The sequence below is a fragment of the Lampetra fluviatilis genome, chromosome 5, assembly GCF_964198595.1.
Source record: "Lampetra fluviatilis chromosome 5, kcLamFluv1.1, whole genome shotgun sequence".
NCBI classification, from domain to species: Eukaryota; Metazoa; Chordata; class Hyperoartia; order Petromyzontiformes; family Petromyzontidae; genus Lampetra; species Lampetra fluviatilis.
The window spans coordinates 4469688-4497615 of NC_136279.1; the positions used below are offsets into that span (position 1 = coordinate 4469688).

At 50.6% G+C, this 27928-nt stretch overlaps 1 protein-coding gene across 3 annotated transcripts; it reads right to left on the bottom strand.

Annotated features, from left to right (window-relative positions):
• Window positions 1-1479: 1479 nt before the first annotated feature.
• Window positions 1480-27867, bottom strand: LOC144932440 (uncharacterized). 3 transcript variants are annotated; one of them, XM_078856505.1, is made up of 8 exons: window positions 27707-27867; window positions 24070-24178; window positions 14822-14926; window positions 10540-10605; window positions 9285-9428; window positions 8679-8946; window positions 7544-7722; window positions 1480-1874 (listed from the first exon to the last, which is right to left on the bottom strand). In XM_078856505.1, the coding sequence occupies exons 2-8, from the start codon at window positions 24124-24126 to the stop codon at window positions 1716-1718; spliced, it is 978 nt and encodes a 325-aa protein (XP_078712631.1). In that variant the 5' UTR covers window positions 24127-24178; window positions 27707-27867; the 3' UTR covers window positions 1480-1715. The 3 variants fall into 3 exon arrangements, with proteins under 3 accessions (XP_078712631.1, XP_078712630.1, XP_078712632.1); XM_078856504.1 differs by having other exon boundaries at window positions 9273-9428; XM_078856506.1 differs by having other exon boundaries at window positions 1756-1874; window positions 7544-7717; window positions 9273-9428.
• Between the last annotated feature and the right edge of the window lie 61 nt (window positions 27868-27928).

The window sequence follows — 27928 nt, forward strand, 5'->3', positions numbered from 1 at the left end:
TATTTGCCGACGCTGCTGCTGCGTCGGTATTGGCGCACAAGCTTAATTAATAAAAAACTAAACACGTTTGTCATTAACACTGTGGTCCCGAATAGGTTTTTTTTAAATCAATAACACTTTATGCTTTTTTATATATTTTTTGTCTTTCAAGGCAGCCTTTGTGACGAATGTGTTGAGTTGTTTATATCCGTCGGTGAAGCATCGCCATGCGCTCTAGGAAAGGTGCAAATGCCAAATATCTCACATTTTAGTATTATTAATATCGCTGTTAAACACAACTTCCATGCAAACTAGCTGCGGAGAAATGCAGTGTTGCTCATTGGCACGTTATTGATTGTTTTTTTTAATTAATAAAGCATCAACAAGTTCCGGTAGAATGAAGGGGAATATAAGTCACGTCCCGTTGATTCTTTCGGTAAAGTCACTTCAGCAAAAGTGGGCCCACTTCAGCAATTGTTTCTTGCTGTGGTTGTCCCACCTGATGACGGACGCTCGTGTTGCGCTCGAAACGTCGTGATTTAATTTATTAAATTTTCTACCTACGTGACTTTACCGAAAAAACCAAAGAGTATGGATGCCTGCAGTCACGGAAACTTAAAATCTGGATAAATCACGTCCCTTTGTATGCTCAGGAGAGCCCCACTGAGTGTGAAGTCTCGTTGTGCAAATATATTTATTGATACGTTTACATATATATGTACTCTCTTCTCGTGGGCTATGCTGCGGTTGTGACAGTGCACAGCTCGCTTTGAGCTCTCGTTGGTGATGCCAGATCTCTTCTGGAAAAGAGATAAATAGTTAAATGGCCCATAGACCTGGTAAAAAAAGAAATGTTGAATTCGTTTTTAATACGCCGGTGACTGACTGCTGCAGTTGTATTTGTCATTTTTTATTCTTCATCACCCACGGCCAACTCTCGATTACATCCATCGGTGGATACTCCGGTTTGCGGATGGACCATCTCTCCAAACAGCACAATTGTCTGCGCTCACACGGCCTGAACTATCGTGATGTGGTTATTCGCTCGTCGCCCAGTTGGCCGCGAGCGAAGTGAGCGAGCAGCCGCAACACTTTTAGGAAATCACGATCGAAGCAGACGACGACGCGGCCCAAAGTCCTCACCTCCGTTCCACGCGGGGGAAAGGCGGTCCGGCAAGCTGTCGCCAAACGCGTTTCCGCACGACGCGTTCTCGCCCCAGCGAGGTTCTCGTCACCCGGGGGCGTGTGGCTCATCCACACGCAGCCCACCTCCGCCAACTGCTTGTTGTCAATTTGTACATTTGGACGGATCACTTAAATGGGGAAAACGCATCCAACCAAACCCCTGACATCGTGCGCGACCCCCCCCCCACCTTCCCCCCTACCCCACCCCACCTCCCCCCCTACCCCCCCCCACCTTCCCCCCTATCCCCCCACCTTTCCCCCCTATCCCCCCACCTTCCCCCCTATCTCCACCCCACCTCCCCCCTACACCCACCAAACCCCTTCCCTACAGGCAGACTTCTGCGCAATTGTCGGGGCCCGGCACCGCGTTTCCATCGTGCCGCACCACAGCGGACGGCTGCTGCCACCGGGGGGGGGGGTGGGGGGGCTGCCCACCTCGGCTCTAGACTACGGCGAGGGGCGGCGGTGGCGGGGGAGGAGGAGGCCGTGCAGAGCGGCCGAAGATGTATCTCGCGACGTCGAGGAGGCAACGCTGCGCGCTCGCCGCCCGTTCACGTGTCGTCTCGGCCGCTGCCGCCGCTGCTGCTGCTGCTCGCCGCTTGCTCGTCGCCTGGGGTCGCCGCTGCGCCGACGGGGCCGTGCGGCTCGGCCCCTCGAGCCGCAGGGCCGTCAGATGCTCTCGCGAGGCGCGTTTGGAGCAACGGCAGGCGCTGGGGACGAGACCAAACGAAGGGTGCTGATATATATAGGGGGTTTCTTTTCTGTTGAGTGTGTTACAAAATCGGGCACGACGAATGGAATTGAAAATGCAAATTTTTGATATTCGTAATAAAGTTTTTTTTGGGGAGGGGAGGGGCGGGGGGGGTTAGATCGCGTAAATTTAAATGTGTCGTTCAACCCGCCACCATCGTCCGACACAGCCAATTAGTGAGGGTTGTCACGTAAACAAAACGTGCCAACTCGTGACGAGTACAGCCCACCGGTGCGTTGGAGAGTAAACCCACAACATTTACAATTGGAGTACTATTAGGCTATTTGCTGATATCGCCATTGGTGATAAAATCATCTTAAAGTGGCCGGCATAGACAATTCATGAGAATAGCGACTATGCCGTAAGTGTGCAGAACAACTTTAACAGAACTAGTGAACGTGATACGATTGATCCAAATGCTAGGTTTACAAACATTTATAATATTTGATAATCGTTTGCAGGGCTTTGACAATCCACTGCTGGATAAAACGCCTCAATCGATTTCTGTAAGCCAGTTAGGTTGCCACCTCTGAAGCACAACAACAATCTGGACATGTCAATGGTGCGAGTAAAACTATTTCACAATACCGGACGTTGGGAGAACGTCAGCTGAATGCATTGTCTTGAGTGGGGCATTGCGATCATTATTATTATTGTTACGCTTCCGACAAAAACCGGAGCATTTTTATGTCCCAGGAAGACTGATAGATTTCCCAGGACAGCTGCCTGTCCTGGACGATCCTGTGAGAACCAGGACAAGGTGGCAGCCTTGCGTGTTAGTCATGGAGGTCGTTTGACCATACTTCACCACGCTGCTCAGTATGGGTTGGTGAAGAGGGCGGTGGAATGTGGGGGGGGAGCGGCTGGCAACCCAAACCCGTTTCATATATCACTCGCCGCTGGTGTTGGCCATGATTGTTGGCCATGATTGTTGGCCATGATTGAAAATTTATTTTGACGTCTCTGGATTCACAGGGCAGTGGTGAGCACCACTTTGGTAAAGGGCTGTAAACCCATCGCCATCTGAGCACGTGTCAGCATTGAGGCATCCATTGGCAGATGGATCGGATGAGTGGTCCCATCGAATCAACCCCGGCGAAGGCATCTCACGTCACACCGTTTGTGAGCAGTTCATGAAGCAAGTAAGGAAATAAACACACGGATTCGGAGCTACCCAGGAAAGCCACAGCCGTGTCCAAGGAGTTTTTTTCAGGAGGGTCCCTCCCCCCCCCCGTCATCAAGGGTTTTAATTTTAACAATAGCCCGTCCAAGGACGGGTGTATATTAGTAAATCTGAAATATTCAATAGAAATATTGTTCAGCTCATGATTATTAATGAGGGGGGGGGGGGGGTTGCCCCATGTTGAGTGACGTCACCCGCTATTGGTTATTGGGGAGGGGTGCGGCATGTGGAGTGACGTCACCCGCTCATGATTATTAATGAGGGGAGGGGTGCGGCATGTGGAGTGCGCGACCTTCTTGTGCGTTCGTGTAAAAATCCACCAACTCATGAATATTAATGAGGGGGTGGTGGGCCTCATGTGGAGTGATGTCACTCGGGGGGGGGGGGTCTCATGTGGAGTGACGTCACGCGGGGGAGGGGTCTCATGTGGAGTGACGTCACGGGACGGACAGACATTTCTGGGTGATTCGAGTAGGTAATGTCTTCAACTGATTTCACGACGAGTGGTTTACACGCGCGTCGGAGGAAACCGGAGCACCCGGAGATAAGGGGCCGTCCATAAATGACGTCACGCGATTTTGAACGATTTTTGACCCCCCCCTCGTCACACGGCGTCACAAAAAGTCAGACCCCCCCTCAAATATGACGTCACAAAGCTCTGCCCCCCCCCCTAAAAAATAAAGCATGCTTCAAATCGCTTTAAACTATTGTCATTGTAGTGCGTATTTAATGTGGCGCTGCACTCTGATGCTGCAGGAGAAAACATGTATTAAAAAGTCTATTTAAATAAGTAGAACGTGTTGTCGATATTTTTTTAAAGTTGCGCATTTTGATGCGACGTCACATTTCTCAAACCCCCCCCCCCTCGTCACACATCGTCACAGATGTCTGACTCCCCCCTCCCCCCCCCTAGGTGCGTGACGTCATTTATGGACGCCCCCGAAGCCACGATCTCTCTCCAGCTCACGCGAGACGGAGTGTGAACCGCCCTCTCCTGGCGACTCAAGAGTATTGGCACCTCATCATCGCCCATGGGAAAATGCAACATTTGTCGCAAAAAAAACACACCAACCCACACACCCCCACGGCACTGGAGGCCTCAAGATCATGAGACTGAATTAGGGATCTAAAAACATTGAAAAAAAACTAAAACTCTTTCCCTGCTTGAAACCAAATCCAGAAGCTTGTACAAAGCAGCACAAGAATCTGAGCTCTAAAGTTTTCTGCATTTTTAATCTCACACTAGGACAGGTAGATGTCATAGATATGCATGTACAGACAGTTCCCTGGGTTGTGGAACACCTGACTTAAGGTAATCCGACCTTACGGAAATATTCCCATAATTAAAAAAAATATAATAATAATTACGCGGAAATGTGTTGCGTTAGTTACGCAAACGCAAGTAGTGCAGCCGCGGTGAGGTTTGCGGATGAATACCGTGGAGCGAGGAGGCGTGAGGCGGGCAGCCTTACGGATTCTAGATTTGAAGCTTTCGTGACTGCAAGGATTCATACTCTAAGGCTTTTTCGGTAAAGTCACGTAGGTAAAAAATAAAAATAATAGAAGTAATAATAGAAATCAATAATAAATCACGGATTTATTATTGTGATTTATGTGATTTATTATTTTATTTCTATTATTAATTATATTAATTTTATATTTTTTTACCTACGTGACTTTACCGAAAAAGCCTTACGGATCATTCTCGGGAACCTCGAGCTTCACGATGATTAAGGTAAATGGAATTGATTTCGATTTTGGAAAAAAATTGTTCAGTGTCCGACATACGGAAAATTCGGGTTACGGATCATTCTCGGGAACCTAACCCTTCCGTAACCCGGGGACTGCCTTAAATAGAACGAGGAGCATGATGTCGTGCAATTGTATCAGTCCGCTGCCGGATGAGAACCCTCGACGCACCGTGCCCACTATGGGTGCCGCCTGACCGTTTCTGTGCTGCGCGGGTCGTGAAGATGTGGGGGGGAGGGACATAGATATGGGGGCATGCGAAGTGTACATCGTGCCGACAAGCATTGCATGATTCTGCACTGCCCTCCGCGGCCTCTCACGGCATGTCTGTGCACGGTGGCCACCCATTCGAGCGTGGATCTGCTCAGCTCCCAATCGTCTGTCTTCCCGACAGACCTGTTCTTCACCTGAGGACGGCTGCTTGCGTTGTGGCCGAAACGTCGTGAGAATTATTTTATGTTGTATTTTATTATTTCCATTCTACGTGACTTTACCGAAAGAACCAAGAAGATGAATCCTTGCAGTCACGAAAGCTTTAAATCGAAAGATGAAGAGCATTTCTGGCTGCTGCGAGGAATCCAAGGGAAGATGCAGAAAGAGGAGTGGTGAGTGGGTGTGTTGTTGTCACCTGTGGTGTGGTGAGTGGGTGAGTGTGTTGTTGTTACCTGCAGTGTGATGAGTGGGTGAGTGTTGTTGTGACCTATAGTGTGGTGAGTGGGTGAGTGTTGTTGTGACCTGCGGTGCGGTGAGTGGGTGAGTGTTGTTGTGACCTGCGGTGCGGTGAGTGGGTGAGTGTTGTTGTGACCTATAGTGTGGTGAGTGGGTGAGTGTTGTTGTGACCTGCAGTGTGGTGAGTGGGTGAGTGTTGTTGTGACGTGCAGTGTGCTGAGTGGGTGAGTGTTGTTGTGACCTGCGGTGCGGTGAGTGGGTGAGTGTTGTTGTGACCTGCAGTGTGGTGAGTGGGTGGGTGTATTGTTGTCACCTGCAGTGTGGTGAGTGGGTGAGTGTTGTTGTGACCTGCAGTGTGGTGAGTGGGTGGGTGTTGTTGTCACCTGCAGTGTGGTGAGTGGGTGGGTGTTGTTGTGACCTGCAGTGTGGTGAGTGGGTGGGTGTTGTTGTGACCTGCATTGTGGTGAGTGAGTGAGTGTTGTTGTGACCTATAGTGTGGGGAGTGGGTGAGTGTGTTGTTGTGACCTGTGGTGTGATGAATGGGTGACTGTGTTGTTGTGACCTGCGGTGTGGTGTAGTGAGTGGGTGGGTGAGTGAGTTGTTGTGACATATGGCGTGGTGAGTGTGTGAATGTGTTGTTGTGACCTGCGGTGTGGTGAGTTGGTCTGTGTGTTGAGACCTGCAGTATGGTGAGTGTGTGAATGTGTTGTTATGACCCATGGTCTGGTAAGTGGGTGAGGTAGAGAAGTCAATGAGTGAAGGTAATGTTGGTAGTAACCATGGTTATTCCAGCTTAAAGTCCACAAATTTACAATCGGGTGGCAGGGCAACACATATAAGCGAGCAAATGCTGGACAAACTAACTGCCTGTAGAATATGTCATAATCATCCATCACCAACAACAGCTATGATCTATCCACTGCTGGATGAAGGCCTTCCCAAGTTCTTGCCAAATTTGTCTCACGATCTTGCGAAGTCAAAAATCCAAGTTTGGTTCCCGCACGTGAGCTGATTTCATCGTTCCATCTCTGCGTCGAACGCACTCCTTTTTAGGTGGGCTTCCTTCCATTGGCTGCCACTCCGTTGTTAGTCTTCACCACTGGCCATCATCCCAGCGATCTGGCCTTCTCAAGCCCAACTTTACTTGTATGAACAGTCGATATCAACACAACGTTATTTCGTGATGCTGGTGCGTCGGAAGTGGTGCACAAGGCAGAGATATTTCGATTTAAAGCTTTCGTGACTGCAGGGATTCATCTTCTTGGTTCTTTCGGTAAAGTCACGTAGAATGGAAATAATAAAATAATAAAAATAAAACATAATAAAATAATTCTCACGACGTTTCGGCCACAATGCAAGTAGCCGTCCTCAGGTGAAGAACAGGTCTGTCGATAAGACAGACTCTGTCTGTTCTTTACCTGAGGACGGCTGCTTGCGTTGTGGCCGAAACGTCGTGAGAATTATTAAATAATGTTTTATTATTTAATTATTTCCATTCTACGTGACTTTACCGAAAGAACCAAGAAGAAGGCAGAGATAATAATAAAACTCAGCACATCCGTCAATAACACTACGTGGTCTTGAATGGGGAAAATAAATATATACTATAGGCGACGTTTCAGGCAATGTAATTTTATTTCCTTGACGTGAGGCATCGCATTTGGCGAGATGTTAACTCCCTCGCCTGGTGTGCAGGAGGTCGTGTATTCGATCCCAATCCCGACCCCGACGCCCGCTCTTTTGGAGCTTGCGTGTTCACTCTGCCCGTGGTCGCGTGGTCATTTTTCTCCGGGTCCTCCGGTTTTTCCACTCCAACATTTCGAATCAACGTGCGTGCAGAGTTTTTGGCTACTGTACATTCCCACACGGTGACAAGTCACTTTCGTTGCGCCGTCATTTGTGACCGCCAGGTCGCTTCTGAAAAAGAGCTATGTAAGGCTCAGTGAGGCCTTACCTGGTAAAATAAAAATAAAAAAGTTACATTTTACGTGCGATGACGCAGCGCGGCCGTCGCGTGTGTTGCTTACTTTGGGGGGGACCCGGTTTGGGGGGGCCGTGCGGCCTGTGGTGGCGGGGGGCAGGCGTGGGGCTGGACGCCCGAGCCGCCTCCACAACAGGGCGGCGAGCGTCACGCACAGCGCGCCCAGCGGCACCACGAGCAGTCCCCACAGTCGCTCCGAGGCCACCTCCGTCTCTCCAACCTTCCCTTAGTGGGCGGGGGTGGGTAGGGGCGTTACGGGCAGGTGGACGGATTGGGGGAGGGAGGGTGACATGGCCAAGTAGCTTCTGTTCGGTCAGATAGAGGGGGGCTCGCTCCAACGGGCATGGCAATTTTGAGTACGTAAACGTCAGGGGACTCGAATTGTAAACGTCGTGGGTTTACTCTCCAACACACTGAAGTAGTAACTAATTGCCACGTTTTGTTTACGTGACAAACCACGCTTCTTGGCAGTGTCGGGTGTTGGCGGGTTTTAAGACGTATTGAAATGTACGTGATCTAACCCAGGAAAAAGCGTTATTATGGGCATGGCATGGGCTGGAGAAAAGATGGTCTGATGCGGTTTCGAAGGATGTGGAGTTGATTAGACTTGCCGATAATCGGTATGAGCGTAGTAAAGATCGGCCTCTGTGGAGGCGGTCACCCTCCAGCAACAACGGACGGAGGGCAGAGGAGCGACGCTCACAACAATAAGCAGAGTGCCGGGCAGCTAGAACGCAGCAAGTTGACACAGTAGGGGGCACAGGTGGTGCGTCTGCCAATAATTTCAGGCAGTCAACCCACGGCACCTGGGACCGTTCCGTGGCCTTCTGTCAGCAGGCCTTCGACACTTCACGTGGCCTCAAAGAGCACCTAGCATGGCACAAGCGTCGTGGTGTCATCACCGCCACTTAGTGGTGAATGGCGGCGGTTGTTGTTGTTGTTGTTTGGCGAGATGGATTGTGTCCGGCGCGACGTGCCACGCAATTAAGTCGGGGAAAGCGGGGACGGGGGGGGGTGAAGTTGGTGATGGTTATGGGATGGGACGAGAAGTGGGGGGGGGGGACAAGGTGGGTTCAAGGTGACAGCTGTCGGCCACATGCCAGCACCATGGCGAGAGACGTGGCCCAGGTGGGTCAGGATTGTGGGGAAGAGGCGCGCGCCACGTTCGGGGGGTCGCACACCTGCGGCGCGGGCGGCGTTCGTCTGGGACGAGACCGGCGGTGACGTCGTCTCGGCCGCGGGCCGGCACACCTCAGAGCAGACGCAAGCCTTGCCGAGCTGGGCGGCCGACTCGGTGGGCAGCCAGCGGGCGAGCACCGTGGCTGGCACCGCGCCGGGTTGCCCGTTCATGAACCGAACCGCCTGGAAGGACTTGAGCATCAGCGCGCGGAAGTAGCTGGGCGTGATCGCCTCCTTGTGCACCAGCGCGCTGAGCGAGCACGTATTCTCCTGCGCAGTCGGAGCAGGCGGGGGGGTGAGAAGTGAAGTGAGAAGCACCAGGCAGTACCGAGTGACTGGCTGTACGACTCGTAGATGAGCAGCAACTGCCCACAAATGATAGCTCAACGAAGTGGCTTATCATTACAGCAGGGGGGAAAACCAGAGGAGGACGCAGAGAAAAAAAAACACACGACCACGGGGAGAGACGCACGCACGCTCCAAATATACAGACGTCAGACCTCCTGCATGCCGGGCTAGGGAGTTAACATCTCGCCAACGCGTTGCCAAACAAACGACACAGAGCCGGGGGGGGGGGGGTGGCGTGTGTTGCTCACGTCCACGCTCACGCAATCGATCTGTATAGAGTTCGCGTAGTTGAAGAGGTTCTCCACGTCCCTGTACAGGCGGCCGCCCTGGTCCAGTTTACGCAGCAGCTCGCTCAGCGTGTCACCCATGATGGAGAACCACACGTGCAGGATGCAGCGGGCGTCCTGCACACGTGGCCGGCCGGGGGGGGCACACGCAGGCGCACATCCTCAGTTTCGCCGAAGACAAAGATCTGCCCCCGTGTAGCTTTATACAGACTGTTGGAGCAAGTGCTGTTAGCGAGCAGCTCATGTAAGGTGGCACGTGAGTGGGTGGGTTGTCCAGCACCACGCCACCTGTCTGTCTCCCCCTTGGTGATGTTTCTACACCGCACCAGGTGTTCATTTGAGGCTGAATCGACCTATGGGAGGCCCAGGACTGGTTCAGATCATCGTTACTGGGTTTGTAGCGCGGCGCGCTAACCGCTGCGCTAATCACAAAATAATTTAATGTGATTGTTTTATTTATAGTAATTGGTGTCCAGGCTAAGGCCATCAACTCACTAAACTTGAGAACCCAGCTTAATCACAGACAGCTGCTTGGCTTAAAACCATAGATTATCAACTCGGCAATGCAAACTCAGCCCTCTGATTACGAATGTAAACTCAGTTTTTTTTAGATTATCACCCAATGAGCAGGGCTGCGAAAAGGTTTTTGGAGGCCTGGGAGAGACACACGCAAATTCCAAATATAGAGACGTCAGGGTCTGGATCTGGGATCGAACCCACGAACTTTTGTCGAGTGAACATCTCTCCACCACCGCGCCAACTGAACTGCCCGACCCTCCACTCCCTCTCAGCGGCACTGCACTGGTAATGAGAAACTTGTGTCCGTAGCTTTTGCTAAGGGCGGCGAGGGAGGGAGGGGAGGGAGGGGAGGGAGGTCAGGCAGGTGCCTTCGCCGCTATGGTGCTGGTAGCGCAGTAGCAGGGGATCTGGTGATGGGTTTTTGAGGGTGATTTGTTTTCTTGTTGGTGTCTATGAACACAGTAACACACAATGGGACTAATGTTACACGGGAAACCCGCGTTATATCTTTGATTAAAAAGGGAGCACATAAGAAAACAACAAAAATACAAAAAAAACCGACATGATGAACGAAGTAAAGTGCCGAAAGACCGAGCATCTTTCTCGTCTGATCGTTAAAAAAAAGGAGGGACGAAGGGGAGGGAGGGGAGGGAGGGGAGGGGAGAGTGGAGGGCTGGGATGGGGTGTCCATCGTGCGCCTCTCTCTCACCAGCGTGCTGTCCCCTGGGGAGAGGTGGCCCGCTGACTCGATGCAGTAGTCCTGGGGGAAGTCTGCCTTTTCGAACAGCAGCCACAAGGATGCACGCACGGTGTCATTGATGGCTTGGAAGAGGCCACTTTCGTTTGAAGCACGAGGCAAGTGAAAGCAACATTTTCATTAATTCACGGCTATTTGTCTTCCGAATTTCGGATGAATGCCGCCTCCCCACGATGTGTCGAATAAGCAACGTTACTAAACAATGGCCCTTCATAGTACGTAAATATATTTTCATTGTCTCGAGCTTGTTGTTGTTGTTGTTGTTTGTGCTCGTGCACCACTCGCAACGCGTTATCGCAAAACAAATTTCCTTAATGTTGTTGTGCATTCGTGTGTTTTTGTCGGCGCAACGTGACACCGACAATCACCGCGCACATTCACAACTCCTCCTGCACAGTATCCATGCCGCAGCCTGCCGCCCCCGCACTCCCGCCGACCCACAGATTGAGAACCACCGCGGTAGGCGATCGGATCGTCGCCCTACCCTCAGCTGGAGGGCCTCCAGAGATGAAGTGAAAAGTGATTTCGTTTGTGAATGCTGAATTTTATTTATTGTTAGCCTTGTCAAAAAATGTAATTAAAATTTTCTTTAACTTTGTTTTCCTTTTGAAAATATTACTGGTGGCCTCACAGTACATGTGTAATAAAAGACTCGGACGCTTCTCTCTGTCCTGTGTCCTCTATTTGGGTTCGATCTCTTTTCCCTCACGGCACTCCCCTATATACTCTCTGCTCTGCAGCCCCAGGCTGCTGTCGCTCACGTAGCCCACGTCACTTCCGGGAGGTCGTTTACGCCCGCATTACACCTGTAGTCCCGGGGCCTACAAAATTGTAATCCGGCCCTGCCTCCCCTTCTGATCTCAACCACGCTGACCGTACAGACCCAAGCAGTCTGACCTAAATGTTTGTTGCTCGTGGGCTTCAGTCATGGGAGGTTGCAAACTCTGCCCTGGTGTTTTTTTTTGCATTTTACCATCTCGGGTGACACATGATGCGGGCGAATTTCATTGCGAATGTGGCAAGCAACGGCGGGTGCTTGGATCGGTGGTTTTCTCGTGCAATCCGTGCAGTTTTGCGGGGAAAGTGTATCCCGGCAGGAGCCCAGCACAGGCGCATTGCCGCGCGTTGCCTTTGGTTTAGAATTAACCCGCAGGCGTTATCGGAGACTGCAAAACGCCAAGGTGGAGCGTGCAGATAAACCCAGTTGCCACTGCCTGCCACTAACGAGTCCGGAGCCAGGCGATCGTGGCGAGATGTTATCTACCTCGCCCGGTATACAGGAGGTCGTGGGTTCGATCCCGTACCCTTGACGCCTGCTGCTGTATATTTGGAGTTTGCGTGTCTCTCTCTCTCCGTGGTTGCTTGGATTTTAGTTTTAGAGAGGAGGAAGAACACAAAAACTGAACCGCTTGTTGTTGTATTCTGTTTGTTGTACGGTGTGAAAGAAGTTCAACATACGTACAGCTAGGATCGAGATGGTCGTGACTTGGGGAGGCCTTTCAACCAGCAGTTGATTGATCATGGCTGATGATGATGATTACGTTTATTAGTGCCCTAGGTGACATATGCAGAGGTTAGAGGTCACCTCTGAAATGCATTTTGGACCCACGCCACTGCCCTAACCGCGATAGATAACGACCCCCAGCCCCGTCTCCTTAATACAACCGCAACAGATAACCACATTATTTGGGCAATGACTGACAGCGTTGCGGAAGGGCAAACAACTCGCAAAAAATCTACACGGTCAATAAAAGTGTCTTGAAAAGTGTATAATCAGTGATGTATTTAGCAACGGACATTCTCCAAGGCAACTGTTTCGAATCGTTACCAGACGAGTCAAACTGCCCCAAACTCGAAGCAGTGCCTTGCAATGCCATGCCAACCCAATTGATTTTAACCTGACGGGATTTTTGTTTGTGTGTTTGCTAACCCCTTCACCGCAGTCCAATTTCAAACGAAAGGATGCCGTCAAATATTTAGGGTTTTTTATTTTTTACACGTACACATTTGTATAAAGCGGTAGGATTTATTTTCAAAATTCTCCCGTAAAAAAAACAGTTGAAAGGAGTGTCCCACGTGATGCTCTCCGTCAGGCAGGGTGTGGGCAAAGTCTCCCCTTGCACAGAGACTATCCAAGGCCACGTCTTTTCAAGCTCAATGCCAATTAATTAATCATCACTTGTTTTTCTTCGAAGGAGACATCACGGCGAGACCACTCCCGCTACTGCTCCTGGCGCGGCGATCTGGGCTTGACCCTCTGTTTGTGAAATCGTAGTTCTTTCTCTGCATCTACATCAGCCCACGCGAAAGAAGAAGACTTGATGTTGACTTTCGCCCGGGTCGGTGGTGGCCCATGCCTGTAATCCAGCACTGCGGAGGCGCGAGGGTTGGTGAGTCGCACACACGTCGTGCTGTTTAGGGTATTTGGCTGCTGCGATGAATGTCCACACGATAAGCCACTTCGTTGAGCTATCATTTGTGATAGCCAGGTTGCTTCTGAGAAATATAACTATTAATAGCTCAGTGGGTCTTACCTCGAAATATATATATAGTTTTAGTTTAATAATTGTAAAACTCCCTTCCCGTGGCCATCAGGGGAAAGTTGCATCTGTATGGGATAATGTGTTGCCCCCACTGGCACGAGTGGGTTTTCCCCGAGTGCTCCACTTTCCTCACATATGTAAACAATCATTAATTGGCTGAACACAATCCTGCGGAGGGAGCTGGTAGGAACGTTGGGTTGCTCGGTCAATGGCCAGGGTCAACGGCGGCGTGGTGTATTCCGCAAACATGCCCGACTGTGAGGGCGGGCACAAGCCGGCGTGAGTAGGTTAAACGTTGAGTTTTATAAGGGCACCACGGGGTGACCAGCCCCTCCCCACCCAGCCCCACCCCTCCCACCCCCCACCCAGCCCCACCCTCCCCACCCAGCCCCTCCCCACCCTCCCCACCCAGCCCCTCCCCACCCTCCCCTCCCCACCCAGCCCCTCCCTCCCCACCCAGCCCATCCCTGCACGACGGACACAATAATCCCCTGTGGGCTGGTGTAACCAGGAGGTTCCTACCAGTAAAAACCTTCATACAAAGAGGACCGCAGAGCTCTGGGGCAGTATTCACCATCTGCTCCCGCTTGTCTGTGGCTCCTGTCCTCTCTAAGACGTATGTTTTGCACACCTATCGTGTTTCTGCATTGTTTGCTGTTGTTCCGTTCTGACGCAATGCCCCTACCGGACATCTGTGCAAAAAGAGCTTCACAGCTCATCGGATTTCTCCTGCAGTGTAAATAAATATCCTGACGCCTACGCTCGACTTCTCTTGAACAGTGAGCGAATATTGCGCGGCGGCGCGTTTTAAGTTGGCGCTTTTTATTTATTTATTTAGGTAATTTGGAACCTACGAAGCTCAGGATTCTTCAACAAAACAGTTGCATTGCGCTGGTGAGTAAACGCTATCTTTGCAACGCGTCGCCATCGGCAGTGGTATTTACTGTAACTAAGACAGCAGTATTGCAACATTACTCACCATTTAATATCACTAGTCAACTATACCTAACCATTCAAATGGTGTCTTTCCGACAGCCTGTTCTTCACCTGAGGACGGCTGCTCACGTTGTGGCCGAAACGTCGTGAGAATTGTATTTTATTATGTTTTATTTTTAATTATTTTATTATTTCCCTTCTACGTGACTTTACCGAAAGAACCAAGATGATATACCTAACCAGTAACACCACGTAAATGTTGACCTTATATTCACATCTTTAACATACATTTGTATAATCTAACAACCATCTAGTACAACTACGACTAACCAGTTTCATCACGTTAGCATATATAAATGTATATCACAGTACCACAGATAACAATATTTATTGTAAGCTAAAAGTAACTGAACTTATTGTGAATCCATTAACCTCCAAGTATCACTTCCTGACATTCCTCGCTGCTGGACGCACGTTGATGATGACACTCCCCCCCCTCCTATTTAAGGCCCAAGAGTAGAGAAACTTTTTCACACTTCAAGGCAGCTGCCTGATGATGCCGGTTGCAACGAACAGTCGGAAGGTTGCACCCATTCAAACGTCGCGACATTACTCTCCAACACACCGGTGCTGCTGAAGAACTTCTAGATCCGCACGTGGTGACGGCGGTATGAATCAATCTCCACGTGTCGGGTTCGGAGGAGGGTTTCACGACGCATTTCGTTTTTTGTGCCGTCGATTGCGAATCAAGTTACCATTGCGCTCAGGTAGGCCGCGGGCCTGCTGATGTTCAGATTGCCGCACGCGGCCGCGCTGCTCCACAGAGCGGCGCAGATGATGGCGACGGCCCAGAGCATCACCTGCAAACACAGAAACCCACGAGGCACAACCACGTGACGTGCCGCCATGATTTGAAGGGCGCCGTGGTGGCGAGAGACGGGTCGACAGGTCACCTCTCACGCTGGTGAGAGGCACATAAAGGCCACCCCCCCTCCCAGCCTTCTACTCCCCCCACCTCCCCCCCGCCCCCCCGGCCCCCCCCCCTCGCCCCCAAGCAAAATCTGCAGAAAAAAGTTGCTCATCAACAGCGTCGTGCCGCTGAGAGGGAGCGGAGATTTGGGTAGTTTTGGCGACGTGGTGGCGAGATGTTAACTCCCTCGCCTGCTATGCAGGAGGTCCGTGGGTTCGATCCCGACCTGACGCCTGCTGTATATATTTTTGGAGTTGGCACGTCTCTCTCCCCGTGGTTGCGTGGATTTTTCTTCGGGGTGCTCCGTTTTTTATTCCCTCCAAACTTAGAAAAATGCGCTTAGAGTATTGGGTTGCTCTTAATGTAGTCGTGGTGATCATTGCACTTTGTTGGTATCATTTGTAACTTGCTCCCAAAGATGTACGTGCACATTTGTTTTCATCCCTTATTCTGTTTTGTTTGAGTTGTGTGTGTGTGCCATTTCATTTGTCCATCCATGTAACACCCATCGGTTTCACATTAACTTAACCTGTGACGATACGCAAAGTGTGATGTTGGTCTACTCTTTGCACGCTGGTCAGGTATATATACACACACAGTGTATACATGTGTACATAACGCTGTATAGACACTGCCTCGGTGTACAGGGACTCCTCTACTTGGCAATATTCGACTCACGAAATTTTCAGAGACACGAACAAACCTGTCCGTATGTCCAGTTGCGTGTTCGGACCCAGAGTCGTAATTGCAACCGCCGCGCAAGAGATGGGGGCGGTGGCATCTCCATCTGCAGAACACGAATGACCAGTGGCACCTACGTCTACATGAGATTATACAACTCCTAGAGCCATTCCCCGTGTTCAGTATTCGTGCCGTACAACGTGTTTGGAATTGACAGGAGTAAAGTTGGACTTACGAACAATTCGACTTACGAACAGACCTCTTGTAAGTAGAGGAGCCCCTGTACAGGAATGGGGTGGACCGGCTGGACGCGTGCGGTGGGGATAAAGTCTGGGAAAGCCCCCACCTCTTCCCAAGAATAGCTGCCCAGTGAGGAAGAGTAGGCCAAAACACCCCATCGGGATGGCCCGTCTATATTCGAGGCGCGAGCGAGAAATTGCAGGGCTGCCCCTTCTACCACCGAAGCTTCTCAGTCCTTATTTTTTGTCCGTATAAAAATTGTGTCGCAAAAGTTTGAGAAAATCAGGATAAGACGTTCAGGCGATAACAGGGAAATAGTTCTACTTAAAGAAGACTATAATGCTTCCATAGCGTGTGCCTATTCAGCCGTGCCATGTTTGGGCTGCTTGTGAAATGATTTATATTGCAGGCGTTTCTTGCCAAGCACCGTATACGGATGCACAAATCGTGTGCCTTCCTGCCTTTCGACTGTGCTCTACCCCATTTATTTATATCGCTGGATGAGCAGAGCAAGGTTGGGAGGCGGGGGAAGGGGTGAATTTAAGGCCGCGCACGGAGATGGAACGTGCACGTGTGCTATGATGAACTTTCTTCGCACAATACGCAGCCTCGACTTTTGGATTGCGATTCCAGTTGCGCTCATGACCCGCTGCACTCTGGCGGCGTCTTTAGAGAGTTGGTACACACGTGTGTACAGTACTGCGACGTGCACAGCCTGCCCTGGGCAGCATGCCAAGTGTGTATCTGGTTGAGTAAAACCGGCTGAATTTACAACTCACCATTGCGCAACCACGCACGCGCGTGACGGCCAGTACAGCATCGTTTTTTTTTAAATCCAATTTTTGATGTACGTACTGTAGGTTGAACTTCTTTCGCACCGTACGTAGCAGACCGTGCTAATCGGAAGTGCGGACGAGGGCCTCGTCACGTCACGCGAGTCGTGAGGGTTATGTTTGACCATACAGGGGACTCCTCTGCTTACGAACGAGTGATATTCCGGAGGTATGATCGTAAGTGAATTTGTTCGTAAGTCCAACTTTACTCCTGTCGATTCAAAACATGTTTTTACGGTACGTGCACTTAACAGGGGAATTGGCTGTAAAAACTTGTATAATCTCCTGTAGATTTAGATGCCGCTGGTTCTTCACGTTCTGCAGATGTAGATGTTACTGGGTCTTCACGTTCTGCAGATGTTGATGCCGCTGATTCTTCACGTTCTGCAGATCTAGATGCCACTGGTTCTTCACGTTCTGCAGATGTAGATGCCGCTGGTTCTTCACGTTCTGCAGATGTAGATGCCGCTGATTCTTCACGTTCTGCAGATGTGGATGCCACCACCGCCATCTATTCGTCTGGCGGACGAACTTACGACTCTCGGTCCAAACATGCTACTGAACCTACGGACGGGTTTGTTCGTATCTCTGGACGTTCGTAAGTCGAGTGTTCGTAAGTAGAGGAGACCCTGTACACTACTTCATTTTGGGCAATACTGGGTTTGTGAAGGCGGATTGGATTGACGCGGGAGGATAGAGGCACTACCCAGCTGTGCTTATTGCTGCAGTTCCCTCTGCTGCCCAATCCACACCATCTCAAAGACCTCTCACGCAGCCTGTTCAGTGGTCGCTGCTCCGAGCAGCATTCCGGGATTTAAACCCCCGCTTGGATTCCGAGATCTCACGAGATCGACCGAGAGCGTTCCGGGTGATTTGGTTGCAGGCTGTACAACTGCATTCATCTAAAATTGACCGTGAAGCAAGGCCGTAATTATGATATATATTGGGGGTGTCCCCCCCAATATGCTCAAAATGCCCCCCCCCCCAATATATTGATATAAAATAGATTTTTGTTTATATGATTGTGGTTATGGTTGTACTTTATTTATCCCTAATCTCTGCCATAACATACAATGAAGAAAAGGTAAAAAAGAAAAACAGAGCAATGTAATACAATACACTATTATACATTATTGTAAAACGTAAATAAAAGTCCATCCAATGTGTTAGTGAATTTTTTTTACATATATTTTAGGCACGAAATGGCAGGAAATGAGTTTACAAATTTAGAATTTTTTTTCGGGGGGAGGGACCCCCAGACCCCCTGGAAGATTTGGTCCCCCCCAATGTTGACTCCATGCCGCGAAGGGTTAAGTGGTGACGCTCCTGTGGCGACGTGAACGACTTCATAGGCTTGGAGGGAGGGGGGTACGTAAGTCATTTGACTCGCGCGGACGCACCCAGGCTATTGCATACCGCCGCTCCTCTTGCCCCATCACACCGCTACGCTCACGGTCTCGAAGACTTGACGCTGTAGGGGCACTCGTGGAGTTTGTCACGGGCGCCCCAACTCGTGGCTCTCGCTACCGTGGGCGGACCAAGGCACCTCCTGTCCCTACGCTCGCTACGCCACTCTGACTCACATTTATCTCCATCGGTGATGGAAAAGTCGCATCGCTATCTTCGTGACCAGTTACACCCACACACATATCTGGCCTTGCTCAGCAATCGTGATTTAAAAAAATATATATATATCAAGAATTTGGTGCTGCTGCCGCTGCGTTAGCTATGGTGGACAAGCACAATTAAAAAAAAGTGTGCTCCGTAGGACCATTGCCCAGAACGTCGTCCATTAGATTGTTTTTTTCGTCGAAAAAACTAAAACTTAATAACAACAGCAGTTTCAATTCTATCCAAGTGTGGCTAATCCATGCTGTGGACTAACCGTCATTAATGGACACTGTACAACGAGCCATTCATTAAATGGTTCCTCATTAATTATCCCAACAACAAAAAATCCAGTGCTGTGTTTTATGGAAATTCATGCTGATCTTGACTTAAAGCTTTCGTGACTGCAGGAATTCAAATTCTTTGGGTCTTTCGGTAAAGTCACGTAGATAGGTTCAAAGAAAATAACAAAAAAAAACTACGACGTTTCAATCGCAACACAAGCGGGCGTCATGCTGATTGTGCGTGGCAACCCAGAATCCAACACGAGCAGCACCTGTGTTGGATTCCGGGTTCCACCTCTGATCGCTCCGCGCCGGGTTGCGTGACACGCGCCGCGCGCATGTTGACAGCAACAACATCGACAATCGGGTAATACACGTGTACGTCTCCAGCTACTGCATCCGTCTCGCCACGTGAATAACAAAAGTTTTTTTTCCCATACCCCTATCAGCCCACAGCGGTTGTCTGGGAGTAGCATGATACAAATCCGTAAGTTACGAGAACTAATGTAACCCATAATAGAGGGTTTTTTTGGGTGAGATCGCGTAAATATATAAATGTGTCGTTAAACCCGCCACCACCCGACACAGCCAACTAGTAAGGTTTGTCACGTAAACAGAACGTGGCCAATTTGTTACTAGAACAACACACCGGTGTGTTGGAGAGTCAAGGCACAACATTTACAAACTGAGTACGACGTTTCGCCAGTAATTGCAACTAGCGTCATCAGGTGACGGCCAAGTCAAATTGTAAATGTTGTGGGTTTACTCTCCAACACACAACCGGTGTGCTGTACTAGTGACGAATTGGCCACGTTCTGCTTACGTGACAAACCTTACTAGTTGGCTGTGTCGGGTGGTGGCGGGTTTAACGATACATTTATATATTTACGCGATCTCACCCAAAAAAACCCCTCTATTATGGGTTACATTAGTTCTCGTAACTTAAGGATTTGTATCATGCTACTCCCAGACAACCGCTGTGGGCTGATAGGGGTATGGGAAAAAAACGTTTTGTTATTCACGTGGCGAGACGGATGCAGTAGCTGGAGACGTACACGTGTATTACCCGATTGTCGATGTTGTTGCTGTCAACATGCGCGCGGCGCGTGTCACGCAATCCGGCGCGGAGCGATCAGAGGTGGAACCCGGAATCCAACACAGGCGCTGCTCGTGTTGGATTCTGGGTTGCCACGCACGATCAGCATGACGCCCGCTTGCGTTGTGTTGCGATCGAAACGTAGTTTTTTTTGTTATTTTCTTTGAACCTATCTACGTGACTTTACCGAAAGACACAAATAATTTGAATTCCTGCAGTCACGAAAGCTTTAAGTTAAGATCAGCATGAATTTACATAAAACACAGCACTGGGATTTTTTTGTTGGGATAATTAATGACGAACCATTTAATGACGGTTAATCCACAGCATGGATTAGTCACACTTGGATAGAATTGAAACTGCTGTTGTTACTGAGTTTTAGTTTTTTCGACGAAAAAAACTATCTAATAGATGACGTTTTGGGCAATGGACCTACGGAGCACACATTGTATTAATTGTGCGTGTCCACCACAGCCAACGCAACAGCAGCAGCACCAAATTCTTGATATATATATTTTTTAAAATCACGCTTGCTGAGCAAGGCCAGATATGTGTGTGGATGTAACTGCTCACGAAGATACCGATGGAGATAAATGGGAGTCAGAGTGTCGTAGCGAGCGTAGGGACAGGAGGTGCCTTGGTCCGCCCACGGTAGCGAGAGCCACGAGTTGTGGCGCCCGTGACAAACTCCACGAGTGCCCCTACAGCATCAAGTCTTCGAGACCGTGAGCCTAGCGGTGTGATGGGGCAAGAGGAGCAGCGGTATGCAATAGCCTGGGTGCGTCCGCGCGAGTCAAATGACTTATTGGGGCCCCACCTCACCCATTGCCGTACCCCCCCCCCCCACCTGAGCCTATGAAGTCGTTCACGTCGCCACAGGGACGTCACCACTTAACCCTTCGCGGCAAGGCCGTAGCCGTGGAGTCAACATTGGGGGGGACCAAATCTTCCAGGGGGTCTGGGGGTCCCCCCCCCCAGAAAAAAAATCTAAATTTGAAAACTCATTTCCTGCCATTTCGTGCCTAAAATAGATATTTAAAAAAATCACTAATACATAGGATGGACTTTTATTTATGTTTTACAATATCATGGCAGAGATTAGGGATAATAAAGTACAACCATAACCACAATCATATAAACAGAAATCTATGTTATAGCAATATATTGGGGGGGGGGGGGCATTTTGAGCATATTTGAATATTGGGGGGGACACCCCCAATATATATTATAATTACGGCCTTGCTTCACGGTCAATTTTAGATGAATGCAGTTGTACAGCCAAATCACCCGGAACGCTCTCGGTCGATCTCGTGAGATCTCGGAATCCAAGCGGGGGTTTAAATCCCGGAATGCTGCTCAGAGCAGCGACCACTGAACAGGCTGCGTGAGAGGTCTTTGAGATGTTGTGGATTGGGCAGCAGAGGGAACTGCAGCAATAAGCGCAGCAGGGTAGTGCTTCAATCCTCCCGCGTCAATCCCACTACGTGTTAAACTAACGAAAATAACCCCATAATTACCGAAGTAGGACTAACGCAGCCCCGGAAAAAAAACCCCGCAAGTTTCAAACAGACAAGCAAGCACGTGTGAAGCTCACGCAGGGGCTGTTCATGATTGATGTATTTTGTTAAATCAAGTGGCGCCACAACACGCGGCACGGGGCAAGGAGGACATCACGAGGAGGGGAGCGGCACGTGTCGTGTAAGGGGTGGCGGCCTTCACTTCACACGGACCCCCCCCTCCCTACCCGAGACTTGAGTTCATGCGAACCCACAGCCACGTAAAGGGGCCCGAACCGCTTGCGAACAGACCCGCAAATCGAGTTCCTTTGACCCGTCACTGCAAGCGCCTGAGCCGCACTGATCGGACACCAGAGGGCTGTTATTTAAAACTGCCAAACGCTGTTCGGGATTTGAGCGTGCGCCGAGTCACGTGTTGTCCTTGCCTCGCAGCTCCGAGCAGCACGGTTGGCAGCGTATGGTGCGAAAGAAGTTCAACATACATACACAGTGTCACTGCGAGAGACCCTTTTCAGCGAGTGGCAGCACTGACTAAGGGTGTGCGTAAATGCGCATTTGAAAGCCCAAGAAGGTATTTCGCCCATGGTGTGGACCGTACTCGAGTCATGATGCAGGGCATGCAGCAACACTCGCGTTCGGTACGGCACGTGCAACTTGGCTTTCATCTCAAACATGGGACGTGTGTGTGGAGTAGAGAAGTAGTCGAATTGTGACGGCTGGGGCACTGGCGAGAGAGGACCTCTGTGAAGCGACTGGACGGCTGAGAGCTTCGCGGTTCATCGGATTCCTCCTCCAGTCTGAATAAAGATTGCTGATTCTGTTGATCGACGCATCATCACGGCGGCGGCGATTTTTTTCTTTCTGCGGGTCCTCCGGTGTTTTTCTCTCCACATTTAGAAACGTGCATTGAGATGATTTCGATTATTTTCGTGCGAAAAATACCCAAATGATGGGCCGCTTTGTCGGGCTGTTATTTGTGGCCAGGTCACTTCTGAAACAGAAGTTAATTGATCTGTGGGCTCTGCCTGGTGGGATGGGAAAGGTTTAGTTTGATTTGTATAAATCTATTTGTGTCGTTTACCTTTCATGTACTTTGCACCACTATCGTGTTCTTGTGCTGTTTGTTGTCGTAACGTTCTGACCCGCCCCGACTGGACATCTGTGAAAACGAGCCTTAGAGCTCATCGGATTCCTCCAGTATCAATACATATTCCGATTCTGATAACGTTGCGCGTGTAAAGTTAATCTCCCTAATTGCTGTACATACGCCGATATAGCACATCTTAATTGAACATTCGCGCATTTTGTTTTTTTTGTTACAGTAGTCAATTTCTGGGTTCTTTTCCGACACCACTAAAAGTGAATCAAACGATCTGACTCTTGACAGAGCAACGTTATAATTGGAAGCCGACTGATTTGTTGCAGACATCCTCCGCATTTTATGTACAGGGACTCCTCTACTTACGAACGAGTTAGGTTCCACAGGTCTTCATCTTCTTGGTTCTTTCGGTAAAGTCACGTAGGAGGGAAATAATAAAATAATAAAAATAAAACATAATAAAATAATTCTCACGACGTTTCGGCCACAACGCAGGCAGCCGTCCTCAGGTGAAGAACAGGTATGTCGGAAAGACAGCGTCTGAACATGTTATTATGTTTTATTTTTATTATTTTATTATTTCCCTTCTACGTGACTTTACCGAAAGAACCAAGAAGATGAATCCCTGCAGTCACGAAAGCTTTAAATCGAAATTCCACAGGTCTGTTCGTAAGTCGATTTGTTCATAAGTCCAACTCTACTCCGGTCGATTCCAAACACGGTGTACGGCGTGTACACGAAACACGGGGAATGTCTTTACAAGTCGTATAATCTCCGGTAGCCGTAGATGTCACTGGTTCTTCACGTTCTGCAGATGTAGATGCCACCACCGCCGTCTATTGCGCGGCGGTTGAACTTACGACTCTCGGTCCGAACGGGCGACTGGTCGTACGGACCGGGTTTGTTCGCATCTCTGAAAGTTCGTAAGTCGATTGTTCGTAAGTAGACGAGTCCCTGCATATCGATTTGGTTTGAGCGGAATGCGTGACGTCAGACGGCCCGCTGACGAGGCACTCGAGACATTCCCGTTACACCACAGCAGATCGCTCTCTGCATTACTGTATAATTGCTGAGTCGACCTAGGGGAGGCCCAGGACCGGTTTTAGAGAATCTTCACCGGTGTTGGCCGTGAATGGGAATCGAACTCGGCTCACCATGTTCGCAGCGCAGTGCGCTAACCGCTACACTACCGCTCCCCCCCACACACACGTATACAAAATGCATGCACACACGCGTACGGACATGTACGGACACATGCACACGAAGGGGTGGGTGCCCAACACCACGCCCCAACGCGTTCGTGTGCTGATGTTTACACACCGCAGCAGGTACTAGGGGAAGTGGAAATATTTGGCCACTGTTATTGGTCGTGAGCGGGGATCGAACTCGCGTTCGTAGCGGAGCGCGCTTGCCCCTCCACTGCGGCATATGATCAGAACGCACGCGGGCACCCTCTAACAAAGACAAAGATCCCCCGTGTAGACTTAACAGACTGTTGGGCCCAAGTGCTGTTAGCGATCACCTCTGAAGGCCGGCACGGCACAGGAGGTGGGGGGGGGGGGCAGCAACCACGCCCGCACGCCTTTGTCTCCCTCGTGGCGACGTTTGCACACCGCACCGGGAACTGATTTGATGCTGAGTCGACTCACACACACACACGCGCGCGCGCACGCACCTGTACATATGCAGAAGTCCGCGTACAGGCTGCAGGCAGTGATCTTCCCTCTGGCATCTCACCCGGGGTTGTCTCCAGCCGCTCCCCGTCTGTGCAGGCTGCCGCAGCGCTGCATAGGACATCAGCAGCAGACGAAAGGTGTGGTGAGTGGCGTGGGGGCGGCGGGGTGGGGTCAGCCCTTCACTTCCCTGCTATTTTCTCTCCCCTCAAGGCTCTTCAACCCCATCGGGTGGGTTTGAGTGTCTGAGCCGTCCGTTGTGTTTCTTTAAATAAATCGAAATAGCCCCAACCCCGTCCTCACTCCCAACAACACCCCCCCACCCACCTCAACTTTCCCTGGAATTCCCCTCCCTCCTCCACTTAATTTGCATGCAACTTGGCTCGGCAAAGATGCAGACTAACGCACAATTATTTGGTGGCGTACACCGTCGGCAGTGGCCCTCTCCTTCTTTCGTACGGCCTGACGTGGACGCAGGGTCCGACAGCTCCAACGATTTCACGCCCGGGCAAAGTGTGGGAACTCGCAACTCGTCCATCACCTCTGGCCAACGTGGGAGCAGTCCAAATGCGCTCTAGAGCTCCCTCGAGAGGAAGCCCATCCGCCAGACGTGGCGTGAGCAGGCAATTGCAGGGCTGCGCCTTAACCTTTTTACACACGAATATTAACACAATCGAGGGCAGGCTGTCATACAGACGGGTTGGCTTTTTTAAACCTAATCATCTGATCAGACTGATCACATTCAGCACTTGTTACAAATACTCAGCAGGTGCCTGAAACTGAGCTTCACCGCTCAGCACACACACCACTCAAGATCACCAGAGGTGCACTACACTCACCACACTCACCACTCAGCACTCACCACTCAAGATCACCAGAGGTGCACTACACTCACCACTCAGCACTCACCACTCAAGATCACCAGAGCTGCACTACACTCACCACACTCACCACTCAGCACTCACCACTCAAGTTCACCAGAGGTGCACTACACTCACCACTCAGCACTCACCACTCAAGATCACCAGAGCTGCACTACACTCACCACACTCACCACTCAGCACTCACCACTCAAGTTCACCAGAGGTGCACTACTCACCACACTCACCGCTCAGCACACACCACCCAAGATCACCAGAGGTGCACTACACTCACCACTCAACACTCACCACTCAAGATCACCAGAGGTGCACTACATTCACCACACTCACCACTCAGCACTCACCACTCAAGATCACCAGAGCTGCACTACACTCACCACACTCACCACTCAGCACTCACCACTCAAGATCACCAGAGGTGCACTACACTCACCACTCAGCACTCACCACTCAAGATCACCAGAGCTGCACTACACTCACCACACTCACCACTCAACACTCACCACTCAAGTTCACCAGAGCTGCACTACACTCACCACACTCACCACTCAGCACTCACCACTCAAGTTCACAAAGAGATGCACCACACTCACCACACTCACCACTCAGCACACACCTTTCAAGATCACCAGAGGTGCACCACTCACCACACTCACCACTCACCACTCAAGATCACCAGAGGTGCACCACTCACCACACTCACCACTCACCACTCAAGTTCACAAAGAGATGCACTACACTCACCACACTCACCACTCACCACTCAAGATCACCAGAGGTGCACTACACTCACCACACTCACCACTCACCACACTCACCACTCACCACTCAAGATCACCAGAGGTGCACCACTCACCACACTCACCACTCACCACTCAAGATCACCAGAGATGCACTACACTCACCACACTCACCACTCACCACTCAAGATCACCAGAGGTGCACCACTCACCACACTTACCACTCAGCACTCACCACTCAAGATCACCAGAGCTGCACTACACTCACCACACTCACCACTCAGCACTCACCACTCAAGTTCACCAGAGGTGCACTACTCACCACACTCACCGCTCAGCACACACCACCCAAGATCACCAGAGGTGCACTACACTCACCACTCAACACTCACCACTCAAGATCACCAGAGGTGCACTACATTCACCACACTCACCACTCAGCACTCACCACTCAAGATCACCAGAGGTGCACTACATTCACCACACTCACCACTCAGCACTCACCACTCAAGATCACCAGAGCTGCACTACACTCACCACACTCACCACTCAGCACTCACCACTCAAGATCACCAGAGGTGCACTACACTCACCACTCAGCACTCACCACTCAAGATCACCAGAGCTGCACTACACTCACCACACTCACCACTCAACACTCACCACTCAAGTTCACCAGAGCTGCACTACACTCACCACACTCACCACTCAGCACTCACCACTCAAGTTCACAAAGAGATGCACCACACTCACCACTCAGCACACACCTTTCAAGATCACCAGAGGTGCTCCACTCACCACACTCACCACTCACCACTCAAGATCACCAGAGGTGCACCACTCACCACACTCACCACTCACCACTCAAGTTCACAAAGAGATGCACTACAATCACCACACTCACCACTCACCACTCAAGATCACCAGAGGTGCACTACACTCACCACACTCACCACTCACCACACTCACCACTCACCACTCAAGATCACCAGAGGTGCACCACTCACCACACTCACCACTCACCACTCAAGATCACCAGAGATGCACTACACTCACCACACTCACCACTCACCACTCAAGATCACCAGAGGTGCACCACTCACCACACTTACCACTCAGCACTCACCACTCAAGATCACCAGAGGTGCACTACACTCACCACACTCACCGCTCAGCAGACACCAACCTTTATCTGACAATCACTACTCTTCGTTTAACACCACTCATCGCAATAATACACCACGTTGCTCACCTGACAAGAGACACTCACTGCTCACGATTCTTCGTCTGACGCCAGACGTCCAGTAAACGTGCCAACTTTGGGCGAACGGTTCGAACCACTGGGTGAACCGCTCACCAAACACCGCTCACCAAGTGCCCACCACTCACACGACACTCCCTTCTCACGCTCACCTCGCACGCTTACCACTCGACACTACTCACTCTTCTCACCAGACACTCGTCAGTTTAACACGTAGTAGTCGGGCTGTCGCGAACAAGGTCATCCACAATATAGCTTTTGTTTGGGTTAGATCGCGTAAATATAAATGTGTCGTTAAACCCGCTACCACCCGACACAGCCAATTAGTGAGGTTTGTCACGTAAACAGAACGTGCCGATTCGTTACTCGTACAGCACACCGGTGCGATGGAGAGCCAAACACAGCATTTACACATTCACAGACACTCCCAAGACACACCTACCACTCACCACTCACTCCCAAGACACACCTACCACTCACCACTCACTCACCAGACACACCTACCACTCACCACTCACTCGCGAGACACACCTACCACTCACCACTCACCACTCACTCCCAAGACACACCTACCACTCACCACTCACCAGACACACCTACCACTCACCACTCACCACTCACCAGACACACCTACCACTCACCACTCACCAGACACTCCCAAGACACACCTACCACTCACCACTCACTCCAAAGACACACCTACCACTCACCAGACACACAGCGAGACACGGGCAAGGCGAGATCATCCGTCACCCACCCGAGTACTCGGCTCGCCTCCGCGTCCCGGGGGGTCAGCGACCAGCGGTCGATCCGCGATCGCCACGCGGAGTTCGCTCTGCGCACTGCGCTCGAGTCCACGGCACCGCGACTGCCACCCAACGAGGGGCCGCCTCGGGCATTTTATTGCGAACGTGCCCCCCCCCCCCCCCGTTGAGGTTTCCTGCAGATCTGCGCGGAATTTATTTTTTTGTAATTACCA

Coding starts and splice junctions, on each gene's coding strand:
- LOC144932440 (XM_078856504.1), bottom strand. CDS start 24,126: ATGCCAGAGGGAAGATCACTGCCTGCAGCCTGTACGCGGACTTCTGCA. Junction 8,947..9,272: donor TCGATTGCGTGAGCGTGGAC/GTGAGCAACACA, acceptor CCGACTGCGCAG/GAGAATACGTGCTCGCTCAG. Junction 1,875..7,543: donor CAAACCGGGTCCCCCCCAAA/GTAAGCAACACA, acceptor TCTCGTCCCCAG/CGCCTGCCGTTGCTCCAAAC.